Source organism: Tachysurus fulvidraco, chromosome 23, assembly GCF_022655615.1.
Source record: "Tachysurus fulvidraco isolate hzauxx_2018 chromosome 23, HZAU_PFXX_2.0, whole genome shotgun sequence".
NCBI lineage: Eukaryota > Metazoa > Chordata > Actinopteri > Siluriformes > Bagridae > Tachysurus > Tachysurus fulvidraco.
This window is the reverse complement of record NC_062540.1, coordinates 14,547,873-14,569,624: the sequence shown is the minus strand read 5'-3', so window position 1 is coordinate 14,569,624 and position 21,752 is coordinate 14,547,873. Positions and strand designations below refer to the sequence as shown.

General features: G+C 36.5%; 3 protein-coding genes across 4 annotated transcripts; 1 reads left to right on the top strand and 2 right to left on the bottom strand.

Annotated features, from left to right (window-relative positions):
- Nucleotides 1–418: 418 nt before the first annotated feature.
- On the top strand, nucleotides 419–8,727 carry vwa1 (von Willebrand factor A domain containing 1). The gene is made up of 6 exons (XM_027170495.2): nucleotides 419–782; nucleotides 3,406–3,963; nucleotides 5,645–5,971; nucleotides 6,515–6,796; nucleotides 6,939–7,214; nucleotides 7,365–8,727. Exons 1-6 carry the CDS (start codon nucleotides 698–700, stop codon nucleotides 7,391–7,393), a joined length of 1,557 nt encoding a protein of 518 aa, XP_027026296.1. The 5' UTR covers nucleotides 419–697; the 3' UTR covers nucleotides 7,394–8,727.
- Nucleotides 8,465–11,547, bottom strand: LOC113658285 (OTU domain-containing protein 3-like). Its single transcript, XM_027170633.2, is given in 7 exon segments — nucleotides 8,465–9,367; nucleotides 9,467–9,622; nucleotides 9,908–10,030; nucleotides 10,156–10,268; nucleotides 10,790–10,938; nucleotides 11,398–11,445; nucleotides 11,447–11,547. Coding segments are annotated over 7 exon segments (855 nt in total). The 3' UTR covers nucleotides 8,465–9,202.
- A 2,993-nt stretch (nucleotides 11,548–14,540) lies between these two features.
- Nucleotides 14,541–20,206, bottom strand: LOC113658215 (OTU domain-containing protein 3-like). Of its 2 annotated transcripts, none has more exons than XM_027170497.2 (8): nucleotides 20,105–20,206; nucleotides 17,871–18,170; nucleotides 17,251–17,399; nucleotides 16,614–16,726; nucleotides 16,375–16,497; nucleotides 15,950–16,076; nucleotides 15,679–15,854; nucleotides 14,541–15,579 (listed from the first exon to the last, which is right to left on the bottom strand). In XM_027170497.2, the coding sequence occupies exons 2-8, from the start codon at nucleotides 18,074–18,076 to the stop codon at nucleotides 15,415–15,417; spliced, it is 1,059 nt and encodes a 352-aa protein (XP_027026298.2). In that variant the 5' UTR covers nucleotides 18,077–18,170; nucleotides 20,105–20,206; the 3' UTR covers nucleotides 14,541–15,414. The 2 variants fall into 2 exon arrangements, with proteins under 2 accessions (XP_027026298.2, XP_027026297.2); XM_027170496.2 differs by having other exon boundaries at nucleotides 20,029–20,128.
- Between the last annotated feature and the right edge of the window lie 1,546 nt (nucleotides 20,207–21,752).

The following is a 21,752-nucleotide window of genomic DNA, read 5'->3' as shown; positions in this document are numbered from 1 at the left end:
CAGAACAATACAAATAAAGAAACTTGCTGGTAAAAGCATTTAATTGTGTTGGGTGTTATTTTTTCAGGGGCCTCTCACACTTTCATGTGCAGTATCTGTGTTTTACTCTCTTCTGATATACTGGGTAAACATCCACACCTGACCATGTGTTCAAACATGATTTTGTATAAAAAGTATTCCCACTTCACTGTTAAAACAACTAATTTAAATAGCATAGACTCCTGTTTGTTTTCAGACGGAACTGGCTAGCTATAACTGCATAGGCAAGTCAGAGGGAAAGCTGGGACTGGCTCCAAGCTGGTGATCACCGGTCAGTTGAAAGTAGGGAGTGAACGAAAGAAAAGAAGGGAGGGAGTGAGGGAGTGACGGGGAAAAACGAAGGGAAGGAGGGAGGGAGCTGGGCAAATTCAGTAGCTCTCGCTCTCACAGTCTCAAACTGTTTTTGGTTTAGCCTGGCACAAGACGCAGCACTTTGGGCTTCAGTGCTGCAGGTGTGCACTTTCTGAATTCTTTCGAAAAAGAAAATAAAAGAGGTGTGTAATAAAGCAAGAAGTCAGCTAAACTTCCAAAATCTTCAAGGTCGACTGCTAGTGCAAAATCTCTGGGCAAATCATGGTTATTACCTGCCTTAAACGTGAAGGTCTTCAGTAGGATAACACAATATTTTGCGCTTCAGTAAACAGCAGAGAAGCAAGCGATGGAGTTTCGGCTTGTGCTCACGTGTCTGCTGTTCAGCTTTCACCTGCGCGCGGGAAAGTCGCAGGGCTCAAGCTCCAGTTCAGGTGAGTTACACAGATATCACACTTTACACCAATTAAATCTGAACTTAATTCTTTGCGGCTTAATCTTAGGCACATACTACAGTCAACGTTAACTTTGTACAAATAAACTGAAACCCTTTTACAAGGTAAACATAGAGTTAAATAAGCCTCATCATCTTAATTGGTGCCCCAGTTCTGACTGAAAATGTTTGTGAAATTCAAACAGACCAAATGGGTTAAACATAACTCGTGGTTGTATTGTATTTGGTATTCTGACCAAAGCACTTTATATATCTTTGTTTTGTATAAAGGATAAAGATTCTCTAATGTGAATTTGCCTTATACATACTGTAATTAATAGGCACCAAATTCTAAATACCTGCATAATACACATCACAATGGAAAACAGACAATAGCCCAACATGAATAGAGAAAAGAATGTCAGCAGAAAGAGCATATACCTAGCTTATTCTTCAGTTTTATATCTTCAAGTCACTCAACACCAACATTTTAAGTTGTTTTAAAGTTTAATATGGTGTTTCATACTGACCTGCAATATCAATCATCAGTCAATGATTTCATTGTATGAATTTGAGAAATAGAATAAACACATCCCGTCTCCTTACCTATATTTACCTACTTAAAAATGGCTCAGTAAAATCTATTCAGCACATGCTTAATCCAATGAAAATATCTACCTGTGAAGTGTCACATGGTGGGATCTTTAAGTGGGATAGGCTTTGGGTACTTTTTTAGACTTAATCCCCCAAGAAGGGGCAGATGATTTTCTATAGTACACATAGACAAGCCAACAATAGACTTGTTATTGTATGGCAAATTGACTATAAAAAAATAAATAGTTAAAATATAAAAAAACTCAACTTTCTTACATTTTTTAACCTGCAACAACTGTTGGTAAATTGTTAACTGTTGTTCACTGTTATCTCAATCATAGCAGCTGTCCTCTCAGTTACAGGTCACTTGGTGCACAGAAATTATTCAGTTAAATTAATTTTAGCTGCACAAGTGTCTAAGTAAATGCACACACTATGTACATGCATTGTGCTCTAATTTTGTCTGGAAATAAAAACATACTTTCAAACATTATTATTATTAGAAGTCAGTGATCTTCTTGTCAGGCTGTGTTTTAGCATGTCAGAATGTCCCGTTGTTTTTTTTTTGTTTTGTTTAATTACCCATATGTTTGAGAGCCAGTGCAGTGAACACTACATACTAATTGAAGATGAGAGAAGAAAGCACACAGCAGGAGCAGAGCATAGGGAATAATTCAGTGCAAGACATTGTGGCTTGGAATATGAGTGCACTCGGAGATGATCCTAATTATCATCATTAGATGACCCATGCAGTGGTCACTTGTTTTTTGGATTAGGATGACATTTCACATTGTTGGTCTCATCTCGAATTGGCTGAATGCTTTAGGAAATTCTTCAGGAGTCACTGGTTAGACTGATGTGATGCCAATGTGGAGTCAAGTGTTTCGCAAGCTTTTGAACGATTGTATTGTGACACTAAAATGCAACTTTGTTCAAAATATTGAAGGGCACACAGTGGGCATCAGAAAATCTTTTTTACATACAAGTCTGAATACCCACTGCAGAAATTTCTTACTTACTTTTGATGTTAGTGAATTGTCTTATTGGGCATGGCTTCACTCTCTTATTATGATGTATCTCCCTCACACACAGCACTCATTCTTTCTCCCTACTGTGGTCTCTGGAATAGAAAGTGCATTCCTTCCTTTCATTCTTATGAGACTCACAGACCTCACCTCCCCCTTTACTGTGTTTCTCCCTCACACTGCCCTTTTTAACCCCCCCCCCCCCACCCTTATGGTATCCAGTAGTCGTGCTGCTACCACTCACCATCTGTTTATGTTTATTTTTCAACTCTAATTTAAGGAGCCTTTCTCTGCCAGAAAATCCATAGCTGCTGCTGGATCATTACTGCTTGTCTGGCTGTGTCTAAATATTTTTAACAAACCTTCCAGAAAACCTTTTTTTCCCTATAAATCTGACACTGTCATATTGTTTGACTGCATTTAATGTGTGGATTTTCTAGTTAACTTTATGTTTTATGATTTTGGGTTTTGTCCATTTTATTGCTTTTAGTGAAACCTTAATAACCGTGACTATATTGTTCCAAAAACGCTGGGAAGCAAAGGAATGAAGCTTTTGTGCAGTAGCATACAGTTGTGTGTGTGCTTCAAGGAGTGCGTGGGAGCACAGAGGAAAACCCTGGAAAGTACAGTGGGAGGGGAATAACGATGCCAAAGAGAATACAGAATTTGTTGCTTGTTCCTTATCTGGAAACATTTTATTTTGTGCTTTAGAAGGCTGAATTAACTGCTATTCCCTTGAGATAAAAGTGATGGTTGAAATTACATCTCACATTTTCCTGGATCTTTCACACTATAATTTATACCACTCTGATCATGGTAGTGAATTTGTCACCTTGTTCGTAACTAAAATATTACTCCAAAACAACAATGCACCACCATACTATTTGGATGTTAAGTTTGACTAAGATTGATCTTTAAATCTATTCCTAGTTTGTGATAGTATCTTCTAAATATCTTTTCTAAAATATTATCATAAACCTCTGATCTTTTCTTTTCCACCCACAGTTTTGAACTGCTGTGAAGGCGACGTCTTGTTCCTGTTGGATTCTTCGGGCAGTGTGTCGATGTTTGAGTATATGCACATGCTAAAGTTCCTGTCAGAACTTGTGCAGCCGTTTTCTCTGGGCCATGAGCAAGTAAGGATGGCGCTGCTGCAGGTTAGCACCATGCCTAACCTGGAGTTTGGCTTTGAGGCTTATAGCAGTCAGCAGGACCTTCAGGAAGCACTGAGTAGGACTCAGAAACTTGGAGGAGACACAAACACAGAGGAAGCACTTCTGATTGCCAAGGAAGAGGTATTGAAACAGGGCATTCCAGGAGGAGCCAGAGAAGGACTCCCGAGGGTGCTGGTGTGGCTTACTGATGGTGTGGATCCTGGAGATGTGCAGAAATTCATGGCTGAACTGCGAGATGAGGGTGTCTATGTGCTGGTTGTGTCCACTGGTCAAGGGAACTACCAAGTATTAAGGGATGTTGTGAGTCCTCCTGCTGAGGATCACCTGTATTTTGTGGATATTGAAGACATGCCTATCATCACTGAGGACTTGAGGAATGCCATTATTGGTAAGAGCTCATTTGGAAAACAGTGCCTTGCAAAAGTATTCACCACCCTTTGGTACGTTTCTTTGTACCATTTGGTACTTTTGTTTGTACCATTGGATCTACAGAACAGAAGTACCACTGTGCAGGAACAAAATATTATTGTAACAAGCAATAATTAAGAAAAAAAAAAAAAACAGAAATCACCCCCAAAATCAATAGTTTGTAGAGACACTTTTTGCAGCAAGTCTCTCGATTAGCTTGGCAAATCAAGCCATTGTGATTTTTGCCCATTCTTTAAAGCAAACCTTATCTAGCTCATTCAAGTTAGATAGGTTGAGTTAGTGTACAGCAATCTTCAAGTCATGACAAAGATTCATGTGCCAAGTATTTATTTCACATTTTTCTTAAGAATTGCCTTGTTTAAATACAAGGCAATTCTTTCTTGCCTTCCTTCTTTCAATCCTGATCAGTTTTCAGTCCCTGCTTATAAAAAGCCTAACCTGTCCTTCAGGGTTATTTTTGGTGTCTTTGTTAAATCTCTGGTGTACAAGTTTTGGTAGATGGACTTCTTTTGTTAGATTTGCTATATCCTTTCCATTTTGTTATTTAATGGTGCTCTGTGTGATGTTCAAGGATTAGATTTTTTTATAACTGAACCCTGAGCGACACATCTCTACTCTGACCTATTTGGAGAGCTCATTGGTCTTCACATGGCTTGCTTAGTGGTGTCACAGACTCAGGGGGACTTTCATAACAGGTGTATTCATAGTGACAGCCTGTGACAGATCATGTGACACTTTGATTGCATACATGTGGATCTTAATCAATAAATTGTGAGTTCTGAAGTTTTTAGGTTATTTTTTTATTTCAATTCAAATTGACTATTTTGCTCAGTCCATTATAAAAAAATAAAACTAAAAATCCATTTTAATTCTAGGTTATAAAAAACAAGACAAGAAGGGATATAAATACTTTCACAAGGCACTGCAGTTTAAGAAAAATTGATTTACTGTAGTTCAAACATATAAAGAGGAATAGGTAGAGACTTTAGCAATGAAAATTAGCATCTTACTTTGTAAAATAGAAAATTAAAATATGTCACTTTAAATATGCTAAACGATGCTTAATATTTTTGAATATAGATCTGAGGAAAAAATAATGAGAAAAGAGCAGACAGACTATATGGGTGTGGACGTGTGGTCCCCTAGCCTTCACCATTGCGTGCTGCAGAAATTTATGCTCCTTGGCCAGACAACTCAGGGACACAAATAACTTGAGACAGCGACACTAGTTTACAAGATGAGTGGACAGAGCAATATACACTGTAATGGGAGAGAGGGGCTAATTATAAAAAATAAATTGCTCTTTCTATATCTCATGGGAGACTTCTCAGAGCCTTCAGGAATTAAAAGTAAGTAATCCTCTTTGCTGATTGAGTGTCATGTAAGTGTCCAGTTTTAGACTCTTACATATACATCATATCGAGACCATACAGATCAGGTTAGATATAACAAATATGGCATGGCATTCTGCCCTATTAAAGTTAGTCAGATACACTCTCTCACCCTTACTGGGCACTGTCATGACGCTGCTATTTGTCACAGCAACATCCTCTGACTGAGCTTTCTATTTTAAGTGACATTCCTCCTGGCTTACTCCTTGTTAAACTCTGTTCTCTCATTACTGTTCTCTGATTACCCAGAAATCATTCGAGCCAAGAGGCTGCTGGTCCAAGACATCACCTCTACTAGTGCAGAGTTACACTGGAGGCCTGTGCTTGCGGGAACTGGGTTCTATGACATCCGGTTTGGACCTGTTTACTCGGGACATCCGGAAGGGTATACGCCAGGCAGGCGCACTGATCAAAGTAAATCTTCAGCCCACCATCAGCGAATCACCGTCCCTGGCAACACCAGCTCTGCCAGGCTGAGCAGCCTACGTCCGAACACCATGTACAATGTCACGCTAATCCCACAGTCCAACTTGGGTATCTTTAACACCCTACATACCACCTTCATTACGCAGCCAGGTGAGAACATCAAGGGGTTAATTTGTTTCTTTTTTTTTTAATATTTGGAAGCAGCGTTTGGAAGAGTGCTCTTCCTATTTATAAACTTTTAAACATCTTTAGGACGAGAACATGCCACATGTGTGCATAAATTCACCAAGAATAACATGAAATCAATAAAGAATATAATGTAATTACTATTTGTTTAACATTTGTCTCAACCACAATTTCATGTATTATTATTATTATTATTATTATTATTATTATTATTTTATTTTATTTTATTTTATTTTATTTTATTTTATTTTATTTATTTATTTATTTATTTATTTTTATTATTATAATAAGAAAAAAAGAAAAAATCTATTAAGACCCTTTTAAGGGAAGGTCTGTCCAAACTTTTGACTGGTAGTGTAATTTCAGTAAAAATGAAGACAGGGTGTTTTGATGCAAGTAACTTGATGGGTTCAAGAAGTTTACATACAGTGATAAATAGTGTCTATGCAAAACTGTTTACATTCCAAATTCCCTCTCTCTAAACATCTTCTCTTTCTACTTCCACAGAGATCCAACGCCCGGCACAGGTTTCGGTGACGGTTTCAGAGTCGACCATGACCAGTGTGAAAGTGAGCTGGGAGCCTTTGCAGCCTGAGTTTATAAAGACTTATCAGGTGGAGTACTCGACCCTTCCAACAGGGAAACTCCATGTGCTCACGGTTAATAACAGGCAGGACTCGACTGTACTGACAAACCTGCAGCCTGGGACACAGTACCTGGTCACTGTGAGCGCCAGCTACTTTTCTGGCGAAGAAAAAGCCATGTCCATCAAAGCATGCACTCAAGAAGGCATGTATTAGTTTGTCAACATTGAAACTTATCCATTTAAACCTATATTATTTGAATGCAACCAATAACTTGCCCAGACTTTTTCTTCATCTCCTTTTTCAGTTCAGAACAAGAAAAACTTAAATTTCCGTCTTTTTGTCAGTGTTGCCAGCTCTAGCAGATCTGCATCTCAGTACGGTGGGAAATGACTCAGTGTTGGTCAAATGGAAGGGTGGTGCTGAAGGATTGCGTGGTTACTGGCTGACGTGGGAAGGCGAGTCTGTACAATTCTCTAGGCAGCGTTCCACTTTGTATCTGCCACCCCACCTCCTTTCTACAACACTTACCCACGTACCCCACAATGCCCGCATCTGTGTCTCCCCTGTTTACAAGTCAGCTCGGGGAGAAGGCCTTTGCTGCTCGGCTCACTTCGGCTCAGGTTGGTAATGTGTCATTTTTAACTATGTGTCTGTATTCCACAGATTATACTAGATTTAAAAATACTTACTTTAATTATGCGTAAATTATGGTGGCATACATTATACTGCTCATTGAGCATCCTGTTTTTCTGTTGAAACTGTTCCTACAGCTGCATTTACTTGGAGTCACAACTTGTAATCCTGCCAAACAGATGGATACAGAGCTGAAAACCTTACCACAGATGGAAAAAGGGAATGAGGAAAGGTTATAACTTATATGGGTAAAGCACTTTTTGGCCATTGAGAGGTGCTATAAAGCAACACACCAACTCAAACTGCACTGAATAGACAAACCAAAGTTATTTAAATCTGGACACACTATGGATGCATTAAACACAAACAAAAATTAAATGCTGGTAGTATAAACAGTTAATTTGGTGATGAAAACATTGAGAACATTGAATAAAAGCATGCAATTTTGTGTATCGTGCACATATTTTCGTAATGAAATTGAATTGAATATATTGTCTTACTACCCCATACATTTTGTCCTTGGAAATGGGAACAATGAAACATTTAGTATAGTAAGGTCACACAGCTAGCTAAAGTTGCACATTTAACCCACTGCCTGAAAGCAAATTGTGTATTGTTTGTGTATTGTTATGGACTATGATTAAGGCCATTTATCCCAGTGGTTGCTAATATGTGTTCCTGGAGTACCCCTGCCTTACAGCTGGTGCTGTTTTCCCTGCCTTAAATAAGCTACTAATTAACACTCCCTTCCTGTGTTGATATGGGTGTACTTGAGCACAGAAAACATCAAAAACAATAAATAAAGTGCAGGCTATGGGTCTTGCAGGATCAGGATTAGAATCCACTCATTCAGGCCACTATAATTAGATCTCTAAGAGATTGTAAGGTTGATAAAAAAAAGGAGCAGATTTTGAATTCCTTGTAGCTACTAATAAGAGGGTGTAACAAATGTTTAGTGGTCAAAAAGGGCCTTTTAATCAAAATGTCTGAGGCACAATCCACTACCCACACATCTGCTTTGGGATGTACATAAAGATTTACTTTTTATACCTCACTCCTGTATCTTGTCTTTGCAGGATGTGTATTTTGCTTTGCACATTTTAAAGTATGGGATATGTCACAGAAGTGATCTACTGCCTCCATGTGGATGATCAGATATATCGATGCTTTTACATACAGTACATTCTATCATTTCAAGCTATTTGATGAGTTGGTGTGACGTCCATTTATTGAAAAGTTTGCTTTAAAAAGTTTAATATACATGTAAATAAGATGACTCAGAATTTAGCACTTTCTTTTAGTTAAAGCCTACTGTTTGCCAAACTACTCATCATGCTTGAATGCTGTCAAAATATATTAAGCAGTAGATGATTCAGCATATCACAGGTGTATTGAATTACAAATAATGCCTGTAAATGTGTTATTATATACACAATATCTTGTACAAGACTCTCCCAAATTTTATTATTAATTTTAAATAAATAAATTTACACTTCTGTATAAAATTTGATGCTCATTCTTTGTGTAACACAAACAGAAAAATGAACTATAATTATTTCTCACATTTCAATAAACATTGGCAGCATTGAACAGAATCAGAAAATAATCATTTTTAAATCAAAAGAAGAAACTATTTCTTTAAATTCATCAGCATAATCAACAACAAAATTTGAATGGTATTTCCACACTGTCAATAACAGTTTGGACTGTACTTTGGTTCTAAATAATACTTAAAAAATGTACTTAAAAAAAGAATGAAGATATGATAGTTCAGCTAAGGCATCCATAGCACATACCATGATGATTTTACCCTAAAGAGAGAATTTCCTCTTATTGTCTGTGAAGATGGCAGCACTTGGGCCAGAATATTTCCATGCACTTCTCCAGATATGCACATGATAGAAATGACCCATTTCTTGTCATACTTGGAAAACAGCAGCAGAGAATTGTTTCGAAGCGTTTGTCCATGACTATTTTAGATGCTAAGAGTGCTGAGTGCTTGCAAAAGTGTAATCGGTCCAAGCAGATTCTGATTCTGGTGACGTGAACTTTTGCCTTGAAGAACCGTATGTATGTGTCTTTCCTGCCGCTTCTTCTTCTTCTCTAGACGACGTTGTTTTTTCCTTTGTTTATTAGACAGCTGGAATCCGAAAAGCAGGAATAGCAGTTAACATATTTTTTCCCATACAATTAAACCCAAGTATTGCTTTTAAACATAAATTATATAACCAGTATTAACCTTGGGTTTGTGTGTGGTACCAGTCTCAGGCGGACACATGGTGGTCTTTAGGGAATTAAGGATAACATCTCCATCGTCAGAAGGAGAGTGGCTGGGGGAAGGGGCTTTCTGTTTGCACTTCTCACCATCACCAACCCGCCTTGAATTATTTAGATTCTACCATAAGGGAAGAAAAACAGTATACTCATGATTGATCAGACTATAACCTATACAAACTGTAATATGCAACATAAGTGTTCTTGTACTGTTTGATGTTTTTTAGTTACTGAATAAAACACAAATTCCCAACCTCTGTTCTGGAGTACCCCGTTCTGCAATGTTTTCACTGCTCATCAGTGAAATTAGCAGCCCTTCTTGAGCTGATGTTATGCAGGACAAATGGTACTTCAGGACCAAGGTTGTTAACCTACAGAATAAAGGATAATTAAATCGTTTACAAACCGCAATACGCAGATGGGCAGGGCTTTCAGAGTTGTCTGCAAGATCCCGGACACTGTCATAATGGTCACCGTAACAGTATGCTATATGAAGTTCCTGACATAATGGCTTCTCTGATCCATTTATCTAAAAGATGACATCATATTAACTTTGCTTGTACTTTTCAAAAGCTACAGTTTGTATCAAAATCGTTTACATTATTTTGATGCTAATATCTAAACAAGAGAAAAGTCAAATAAGAGTCAACTCACCTCCCACAATGCAGCATTCAGCTGATGGATGACTACTTTCACCTGCTGACTTCGAGCAAAGGCCACTATTGCATCGTTCCCTGCAAAGGTGCCTGGTTCTGCAAGGTCTGACACTGGAGGATGAGAAGAGAATATATTTATATTTAAAGCATTTAGCAGAACACATACTGTAAAAAAAAAGTAGAATTTTGTTTTTAAATGATTTCTAGCATGTTTAATGCATTTTATAACTGGTATGACATTACTGACATTCCTTATCAAGGTGGGATAAATATTCAGAATACGCTATGGATGCAAGTGACAGTACATAGCATTTGTTAATGTGAAGAAAAAAAAAAGATATTGGAAGAGTAATAACTCACAGGGGTTACATCTCTGCAATTACTCATTAGAGGCTTATCACATTTGTACTTAAATCAGAAGGCCAATTATCTATCAATTTTCAGGCAATATAGTGTTATATTTTCATAGCCAAAATTCATTATGTCCAGTAATGTGATTTCAAATAAGGTGAGGCAAAAGTACAGACTAATAGTCTTACAGAGAACAGTGGATTACTTTCTATTCACAAGACAGTTTCAAGTGTTTTTTTGCACCTATTATATAATCCCAGTATAATGATTTCATTTCTCACCGTGCTTCGTGAATGGCACATTATCCTCAACAAAAGGTTCAAAGGCCTGTCGGTGAGACTGCATGTACTGAACAGTCTCGTGACGTAAAAGCAAGTGATTTCTTGAATGTCCCTCCAATTGATCCGCCAAAGCACGAAACAAGCAGTTTCTATAATGCAAACAAGACAAAAAAGCTCTTACAAAATGCATCTTTTGAGGCAGTTTTGAAACATTTATCATTCAGAATTAAAGTCAACCTAAATTAACCTAAATGTGTGGATCCTAGCAAAAATACCATGCACCCAACGAATGTACTAAACACGGCCATGGTGGAAGCCTTATGTTCTGAAACTTTAATATTCATCAAGAAATGTGGACATTGTTTACATTTCAAAAACAATTAGGATACATAATCAGAGCATAGATATCTTTCATGCTAAAGGTATATAATGTTTAACCTTTTAGGCACAATTTGTGTAGGATTGAGAGAGAATGTTTGGGACAGAGATAATTCTCAGTGTGTGAGAAGAAATGCATTAACAGACATTACAGGAAAAAAAGTCAACTTATATGATTTGGGTTTTGAGTGTGAATGAGGATCAAATTTGATTTAAAAACCTCAACATACCCATCTCCTGGAACCTCTCTCAGTTTTAGACCAAGTGCTTTGAGCTGGTAAACTAACAAATTCCTCTCCTTCATCGTCCCCTGGTGGTCGGCTTTTCCAATCATTGTCCAAACCCTTGTGTACAGACTTTCCTGAGTCATTTAACGACATGGCGATGCTTTGTAGGCAACACCGACTTCAACATGACAGCTGATAAGTTCATTAGATCTATCGGAAATCCACGTACAACTGCAAATAAAACATAAAGATTAATGACAACAAAACCTATGAGTACACCAATACTAAAACAAAGCCATTTTCACCTACAGGTATAGCAGCAGCATATATCGACATTATATTGTCTAGGAATTGAAATAAAGATAAACACTGTTAACAACGAAGTTGTTTTAAACATAAATTGTTCGATAAACATAAATCAGTAAACGTGTGCTGTAATACTTACTATTTTGAGTGTGTAAAATCCACGATTTGCGGACCGTTTTGTAATTCTGCTGATTGTTTACATTTGAATTAACCGAACTAAGCGCGTTCAACTGCGTTGCCATGTTAACGAACTGACGTCCAGTCAGTATACATCATTGATTTGTTTCTTCGCAGAGATTAATAATTGTATTTCATTGACTTTTATCACCTGTCTACTAACGAATTGGTGGATTAGTTTTAATTAAAAAAAAAAGAATTTTTATATAGTTCACGTTTTTGGGTCACTGCTTTGGGTCACTTAGTGGTTAAGGTGTTGGGCTACAAATCAGAAGGTTGTGAGTTCAATCCCAGGTTCACCAAGCTGCCACTCTTGGGCTCCAGAGCAAGGCCCTTAACCCTCAAGTGCTCAGATGTATAAAAAAAATGAGATAATGTAAATCGCTCTGGATATAAGGACGTCTGCCATATGCTGGAAATGTAAATATATGCACCCCAGCATGTAAAATAAAATGTTTGACTGTGTATGTCTTAAACATTTGACCATTACAGAGACAACAGAATTCATCGGATTCGTTCATTATATGGATTTATTGTGAACGCAGCAAAACTTTATCAAGACAAGTTTGTGTAATTTTTTAATAGCCAAAAAAATAAAAAATAAAATGTTAAACTACTTTATCCACATTTAAAATAGTTTTACATTTTTTTGCTATTAAAGAATTACACAAACTTGTCTACATAAAAAAAAATCAATCTTTTTCCTTACAAAAAAAAAAGATAATATCCCAAGTAAGATCTTGAGAAATGCAACCTCCTTCTCATCCGCAAAGTCTGTTCTACCATGTCATGCCTTACAACTTTACTGTAACTTAGTGATTTAATTTTAGTGAATGTGTTTGAGCTGTGGTTAACTTCAAACTGATATACCGTGAACATTCTCAGAAAGAAAACTTTCTCAGGAAGCTGCTTGAGAACATGCCACAAGTGTGCAAATATTCACCAAGAGTAATGTTAAACAAATGGAAAATATAATGTAGTTACTATTTGTTTAACATTTGTCTCAACCACAATTTCATCTACTGTTACATATTATTATTATTATTATTATTATTATTATTATTATTATTATTTTTATTATTATTATTATTATTATTATTATTATTATTATTATTATTATTATTATTATAAGAAAAGAGAAAAAATCTATTAAGACCCTTCCAAGGGAAGGTCTGTCCAAACTTTTGACTGGTAGTGTAATTTCAGTAAAAATGAAGACAGGGTGTTTTGATGCAACTTGATGGGTTCAAGAAGTTTACATACAGTGATAAATAGTGTCTGTGCAAAACTGTTGACATTCCAAATTCCCTCTCTCTAAACATCTTCTCTTTTTACTTCCACAGAGATCCAAAGCCTGGCCACTTGACGGTTTCTGAGTCAACCATGACCACTGTGAAAGTGAGCTGGGAGCCTTTGCAGCCTGAGTCTATAAAGATGTATCAGGTGGAGTACTCCACCCTTCCAACAGGGAAACTCCATGTAACAGGCAGGACTCGACTGTACTGACAAACCTGCAGCCTGGGACACAGTACCTGGTCACTGTGAGCACCAGCTACTTCTCTGGCAAAGAAAAAGCCATGTCCATCAAAGTATGCACTCAAGAAGGCATGTATTAGTTTGTCAACATTGAAACTTATCCATTTAAACCTATATTATTTGAATGCAACCAATAACTTGCCCAGACTTTTTCTTCTCTCCCCCTTTTAATTCAGAATGAGAAAAACTTAAATTTCTGCTATCTTGTGATGAAGGATTGCGTGGTATCATTTTGTATTTTTGTATTTGTATCTGCCACCCCACCTCCTTTCTACAACACTTACCCACGTACCCCACAATGTCCGCGTCTGTGTCTCCCCTGTTTACAAGTCAGCTCGGGGAGAAGACCTTCGGCTCTCTTTGGTAGTGTGTCATTTTTATCAATGTGTCTGTATTCCAGAGTTTATACTAGATTTAAAAAATAGTTAATTTAATTATGCGTAAATTGTGGTAACATGCATTATACTGCTCATTGAGTCACAACTTGTAATCCTGCCAAACAGATGAATACAGAGCTGAAAACCTTCCACAGATGGAAAAAGGGAATGAGGAAAGGTTATAACTTATATGGGTAAAGCACTTTTTGGCCAGAGAGGTGCTATAAAGCAATACACCAACTCAAACCAATAGACAAACCAAAGTTATTTAAATCTGGACACACTATGGATGCATTAAACACAAACAAAAATTAAATGCTGGTAGTATAAACAGTTAATTTGGTGATGAAAACATTGAGAACATTGAATAAAAGCATGCAATTTTGTGTATTGTGCACATATTTTCGTAATGAAATTGAATTGAATATATTGTCTTACTACCCCATACATTTTGTCCTTGGAAATGGGAACAATGAAACATTTAGTATAGTAAGGTCACACAGCTAGCTAAAGTTGCACATTTAACCCACTGCCTGAAAGCAAATTGTGTATTGTTTTTATACCTCACTCCTGTATCTTGTCTTTGCAGGATGTGTATTTTGCTTTGCACATTTTAAAGTATGGGATATGTCACAGAAGTGATCTACTGCCTCCATGTGGATGATCAGATATATCGATGCTTTTACATACAGTACATTCTATCATTTCAAGCTATTTGATGAGTTGGTGTGACGTCCATTTATTGAAAAGTTTGCTTTAAAAAGTTTAATATACATGTAAATAAGATGACTCAGAATTTAGCACTTTCTTTTAGTTAAAGCCTACTGTTTGCCAAACTACTCATCATGCTTGAATGCTGTCAAAATATATTAAGCAGTAGATGATTCAGCATATCACAGGTGTATTGAATTACAAATAATGCCTGTAAATGTGTTATTATATACACAATATCTTGTACAAGACTCACCCAAACTTTTTATTAATTTTAAATAAATAAACTTCCACTTCTGTATAAAAATTTGATGCTCATTCTTTGTGTAACACAAACAGGAAAATTAACTATAATTGCAGAACAAATCTTCAGATTATTAATGTGCAATTAATTATTTCTCACATGAAATACTGAATGTGTGCCGATATTCTCAATATGTAACTGTTTCAAAATATGAAGATGGCAAATCCTATGGAAATGAATGCAAACATATTAACCAAAGAAGAACCCAACAAATTTCAATAAACACTGGCAGCATTGAACAGAACCAGAAAATAATACCTTTTAAATCAAAGGAAAGAACCATTCTTTCAATTCACCAGCAAAATCAACAACACAATTTGACAGTTTGGACTGTTCTTTGGTTCTAAATAATACAGTGTAATTAAAAAAAAAAAAAAAGAATGAAGATATGATAGTTCAGCTAAGGCATCCATAGCACATACCATGATGACTTTACCCTAAAGAGAGAATTTCCTCTTATCGTCTGTGAAGATGGCAACATTTAGGCGAGAACATTTCCATGCACTTCTCCAGATATGCACATCATAGGAATGACCCATTTCTTGTCATACATGGAAAACAAAATAAAAAGCAGCAAAGAATTGTTTTGAACATTTGTTCATGACTATTTTAGATGCTAAGAGTGCTGAGTGCTGGCACAAGTGTAACCGGTCCAAGCAGATTCTGATCCTGGTGATGTGAACTTTTGCCTTGAAGAACCTTCTGTCTGTGTCTTTCCTCCTGTTTCTTCTTCTTCTCTAGACGATGCTGCTCTTTCCTTTGTTTATTAGACAGCTAGAATCCAAAAAGCAGGAATAGCAGTTAACACATATTTTCCCCGAACAATAAAACCATTTATTGCTTTTAAACATAAATTATATAACCAGTATTAACCTTGGGTTTGTGTGTGGTACCGGTCTCAGGTGGACACACGGTGTCACGTTGATTCTCAGGGTGTATCCTTTTTCCAATATCACCAGGTGATGACTGAATACTTGATTCAGCTTCAAGCCATTCTGCATGGCACTTCTGTGAGGTGGCACTCGATTGGCATGGATTTATCTCTTGATCTGAGGGAGACAAACCAAACACAGAAATTGAATGGGGAGTGAAAAGCTCCACAAAGGAGAAGATAAGAGTACAGAAAAAAGGGAGTTTTTTTTACTGTTCATGCTGGTGGTCTTTAGGGAATTAAGGATAACATCTTCATCGTCAGAAGGAGAGTGGCTGGGGGAAGGGGCTTTCTGTTTCCCCTTCTCACCATCTCCAAACCGCCTTGAATTATTTAGATTCTACCATAAGGGAAGAAAAACAGTATACTCATGATCAGACTATAACCTATACAAACTGTAATATGCAACATAAGTGTTCTTTTACTGTTTGATGTTTTTTAGTTACTGAATAAAACACAGATTCCCAACCTCTGTTCTGGAGTACCCCTGTTCTGCAATGTTTTCACTGCTCATTCCCTGATTAAACTAATCAGCTAATTAGCAGCCCTTCTTGAGCTGATGTTATGCAGGACAAATGGTACTTTAGGACCAAGGTTGTTAACCTACAGAATAAAGGATAATTAAATCGTTTACAAACCGCAATACGCAGATGGGCAGGGCTTTCAGAGTTGTCTGCAAGATGCCGGACACTGTCATAATGGTCACCGTAACAGTATGCTATATGAAGTTCCTGACATAATGGCTTCTCTGATCCATTTATCTAAAAGATAACATCATATTGCTTGTATTTTTTAAAAGCTACAGTTCATTCAATCATTTAAATTCTGTTGATGCTAATATCTAAACAAGAGAAAAGTTAAATAAGAGTCAACTCACCTCCCACAATGCAGCATTCAGCTGATGGATGACTACTTTCACCTGCTGACTTCGAGCAAAGGCCACTATTGCATCGTTCCCTGCAAAGGTGCCTGGTTCTGCAAGGTCTGACACTGGAGGATGAGAAGAGAATATATTTATATTTAAAGCATTTAGCAGAACACATACTGTAAAAAAGTAGAATTTTGTTTTTAAATGATTTCTAGCATGTTTAATGCATGTTACAACTGGTATGACATTACTGACGTTCCTTATCAAGGTGGGATAAATATTCAGAATACGCTATGGATGCAAGTGACAGTACATAGCATTTGTTAATGTGAAAAAAAAAAGATATTGGAAGAGTAATAACTCACAGGGGTTACATCTCGGTAATTACTTATTGGAGGCCTATCACGTTTGCACTTAAATGAGAAGGCTAATTAACTATCAATTTTCAGGCAATTTAGTGTTATATTTTCATAACCAAAATTCATTATGTCCAGTAATGTGATTTCAGATAAGGTGAGGCAAAAGTACAGACTAATAGTCTTACACAGAACAGTGGATGACTTTCTATTCACAAGACAGTTTCAATTGTTATTTTTTGCACCTATTATATAATCCCAGTAGAATATTTTCACCACCCATTTCTCACCGTGCTTCGTGAATGGCACATCATCCTCAACAAAAGGTTCAAAGTCCTGTCGGTGAGACTGCATGTACTGAACAGTCTCGTGACGTAAACGCAAGTGATTTCTTGAATGTCCCTCCAATTGATCCGCCAAAGCACGAAACAAGCAGTTTCTATAATGCAAACAAGACAAAAAAGCTCTTACAAAATGCATCTTTTAAGGCAGTTTTGAAACATTTATCATTCAGAATTAAAGTCCATATTAACCTAAATCTGTGGATCCTAGCAAAAATACCATGCACCGTCAGAAACAAAGGGTACTAAACACGGCCATGGTGGAAGCCTTATGTTCTGAACCTTTAATATTCAGCAAGAAATGTGGACATTGTTTACATTTAAAAAACTATTAGGATACATAATCAGATCATAAATAAATATTTCATGCTAAAAGTAAATAATGTGCAACCTTTCAGTAAAGACTAAATGCTAAAGGCACAAATTGTGTAGGCTTGAGAGAGAACGTTTGGGACAGAGATTTGTGTAAAGAAATGCATCAACAGACATTACAGGAAAAAAGTCAACTTATATGATTTGGGTTTTGAGTGTGAACGAGGCTCAACTTTGACTTAAAATCCTAAACATACCCATCTCCTGGAACCTCTCTCAGTTTTAGACCAAGTGCTTTGAGCTGGTTGGAGAAACTAACAAATTCCTCTCCTTCATCCTCTCCTGGTGGTCTGTTTTTTCGATCTTTGGCCAAAGCTCTGCGGGCTGCACGTTCACCTCTCTTCCTCTCAAGCTCACATTTCCTGTTTCCACGTACAGATTTTCCTGATTGCTTTCTAGACATGGCGATGCTTTGTTGGCAACACCGACTTCAGTTACTTCAGTATGATGGCTGATGAGTTCATCAAATCTATCGGACAGCCACGTGCAACTGCAAACTAAACAGAAAGCTTGATTACAACAAAACCTATTAGTACACCACAACTAAAACAAAGCCAATTTCACCAAAATTACATTTTGATTAATTTCAGGTGGGTTGCTGGTGGATGGTGTAGGCACGAGTTATTAATGATGCAAATATTAACTAAACACACTAAACATCAGAGGAAAATTTGTTTTCGTTCTGGGAGAAACAAGATCGATTCCCACAGCCGCAGCAGTTTGTTATGAGAATCTTGTGCGCACCTGAAAACAAGCAGTTTGAGTGAACACTCAGTTAGTGGTGTGTTCCAAAAAATCCAAAACCTAATTACAAACCAGGAAACCAAATAACAAACCAGAAAACAAAACAAATTCAAAAACAAAATAACAAATTACATTTATAGCATTTGGCAGATGCCCTTATACAGAGTGACGTACATAAGTGCTTAAATCTCTATAATTGGATATATTAATGCTGGTTCACTAGGTTACATACTTAAGATACCATGAGTTTAAAACATTGTTCAGAGTTACCATTAAAAAGTTTTTTTTTTTTTAATTAGAAAATTAGAAAACACTTTAAGAACTCAGAAAACAAAACAAAACAAAAAAAAACCAAAACAAACAAGCAAACAAAAAATTCCAAAAACAAAATAACAAACCAGAAAAGAAAACAAATTCAAAAACAAAATAACAAATTAGAAAACACTTTGACAACTCAGAAAACAAAAAAACAAAAATAATGAATCCAAAAACAAAATAACAATAGTTTTCTGATTGGATGATACATCTGTCACTCAAGATATACAGGAAGTAAAGCAGGCTGCGTCAGTAGAACGTCAACTTATTAATGTATAAAAATGATTGTCCTTACTGTGGAAAAAATATCGTATACAATAAATACGTAACAAAATAAATCACACGAAATAAAGGATAAACGTTTTATAGCCCTTCTCATAATGAGGGAAAATATTGTTTATCCAAAAGGATCTAGAAAATTTTCTAGATAAACGATATTACAGACGGTGACTGAAGAAAAATATTGTAATTCTACAGTACAATAAATAATTTATTGTACTGTAGAATTACAATATTTTTCTTCAGTCAACGTCTGTAATATCGTTTATCTAGAAAATAGTGTTTTACTGTGGAATTTTTAAATAATTTTCCTTCAAAGTCACAATATCTGGCATTATAATTGTGCCAGGAGACACTATATAATCCATTATAAAACGGATATTTTAAAAGGGTATATATATATATATATATATATATATATATATATATATATATATATATATATATACATATACATACACACACACACACACACCCATGTACAGTAATTATTGGTGTGTTGGTGTATAGTAATAATAAAGAAGAAGCATAAATATAAGAAACAAAGTTTATAAAAGTTGCCTGTGTTTATGCTATTAATAAAATGTAGTTAAACCTGGCTAAAGAAAAACCTTTTTGTTTTATTCATCCACAAACAAACACATAAACAACTCATGAATGAATAAATAAATAATCAAATAAATATTATTATATTTATATTGTGTCTCGTAAATCGAATGCGCTGTTAAAGAAACATCCCTTGACCATATCGTCATGCTGTATAATTGTAATGTGACCATCAGGTGTGGGGATCTTATTCAGAGAGCATTATGAAAAGCACACAATTGTAAGAAAGACTAAACACAGCAGTGTTCATGCTGATTCTACAGACAGCTGTTTAAATAAAGGCATAGCGCCGTTTAGCTAAGGAAGGCTAAGCGAAGCTAGCTAAACAAAACGAAATGTATTTATAGCTTAGACGCAATTAAACTCTGTCGCATTGACTTTAGCAACAAATGTCTAAAAGGCTATACTCACATCGCCGAATGATAAGATATTACGTTCCTTACAAAGTCTTTTTAACAGATAAAAACGATCAGCTGATTTTGTTTACCTGAATACAGCCTCGTACTTCCTGTTATACGGTGGCCTTAATGGGACAGTTTTTTAACGGTCGAAAGAAAATTATTTCTGTAACGAAATGTCTGGTACCAAGTACAGTTTCTTTCTTTCTTTCTTTCTTTCTTTCTTTCTTTCTTTCTTTCTTTCTTTCTTTCTTTCTTTCTTTCTTTCTTTCTTTATGTGATTGTTTAAATAGAAGCATGTTGGATTATTTGTTACCACATTTTCTTTCCACCTCCGAATTTGGAGTTTACCTTGTATGCAGTTGTATACCAGTTTGCCAGGTTCCACAAATATTACAGCCAAACGGCATCTAAAATCGGATTAGCCCATTTACTGTTCCTTCAGTAGCAGTGTGATTCCTACCTCAATGTGCCCCTATTAGTGCTTGTTGCAGTTCACATTTTTGATTACCAGGTACAGCAATAACTCTGGAACCTAAATAGGGCAGTGAGAGTGCTGTCCCATGATTGCATCTAAAACTGCAAGCAAATCAATAAAACATTTGCTTATATTACTCATATAGCAACCCTTAAAAACCATGATTTAAAAGAGGTATTTATTACTTCAATGGAATTTTAAATGTTTGGAATTGTGACTTCTCCATTTGTCGGGCATATTGAAGGATAAATGTTTTAAACACATCTTTTAAATACTTTTATTCACTTCCCTCTCATGTCCAGATAGAGATTCACAAAGAGTATTACTATTTGTGAGTCTATGGATGCATGCATGCGTGCGTGCATCTGTGTGTGTGTGTGTGTGTGTGTGTGTGTGTGTGTGTGTGTGTGTGTGTGTGTGTGTGTGTGTGTGTGTGTGTGTGTGCGTGCGTGTGTGTTTGTGAGTGAGTGAGTGAGTGAGTGAGTGAGAGAGAGAGAGAGAGAGAGAGAGAGAGAGAGAGAGAGAGAGAGAGAGAGAGAGAGAGGTAGGTTACTGCATCATGCAGTAAATCTTTATCGTAGCTGCTATCCAGGGTGCTGAAATGCAAGTGGTCACTTCTTGCCACTTATATGCAAAAAAAGGTCGCTGACCTTAATGAAATGCAGCATATATGTGAATGTTTAGACATTTAAAAATTAACGTCAATTATACAGAGATAAAGATCGGTATTGGAAACAGTATGCAATTTTTTTTCGACTGACCCAGCACAAACCTTGTGGTGCCATTCTTAAAAAAATCTATTAAAAAAATCAAAGGAATAAAACAGTAAATCTTCTCATCTTTTGTTAGTCAGTGAAATACTGAGCATCCTATGCAGCGGTCTTGCTGAATACCAGAGCAAAGAATGCGAGGCTACACACGCTCCTTTACAGACCGACTGAAATGGCGCAATATGAACTGCAGAGCGATTCGGTGGGCGGATGGAGCGGGTTAAAGCTGTGTGGTCTTCCTGTAAAACATGTCGTATAGCTAAAACCCACACAAACCGTTGCATTATTCCAGAATGATTTGCGAGTCCGAGCAAAGCAAACGAATAAGATAGATTTGCCACCTCTTAGTCACCTCTGTAGGCTACTCACACGTCCCCCGCCTTCTCTCTCTCTCTCTCTCTCTCTCTCTCTCTCTCTCTCTCTCTCTCTCTCTCACACACACACACACACACACACACACACACACACACACACACACACACACACACA

Coding starts and splice junctions, on each gene's coding strand:
- vwa1 (XM_027170495.2), top strand. CDS start 698: ATGGAGTTTCGGCTTGTGCTCACGTGTCTGCTGTTCAGCTTTCACCTG. Junction 3,964..5,644: donor CTTGAGGAATGCCATTATTG/GTAAGAGCTCAT, acceptor CTGATTACCCAG/AAATCATTCGAGCCAAGAGG. Junction 7,215..7,364: donor CTCGGCTCACTTCGGCTCAG/GTTGGTAATGTG, acceptor CTGTTCCTACAG/CTGCATTTACTTGGAGTCAC.
- LOC113658215 (XM_027170497.2), bottom strand. CDS start 18,076: ATGTCTAGAAAGCAATCAGGAAAATCTGTACGTGGAAACAGGAAATGT. Junction 17,400..17,870: donor AGAGAGGTTCCAGGAGATGG/GTATGTTTAGGA, acceptor TTTGCATTATAG/AAACTGCTTGTTTCGTGCTT. Junction 15,580..15,678: donor GTACCACACACAAACCCAAG/GTTAATACTGGT, acceptor TTTGGATTCTAG/CTGTCTAATAAACAAAGGAA.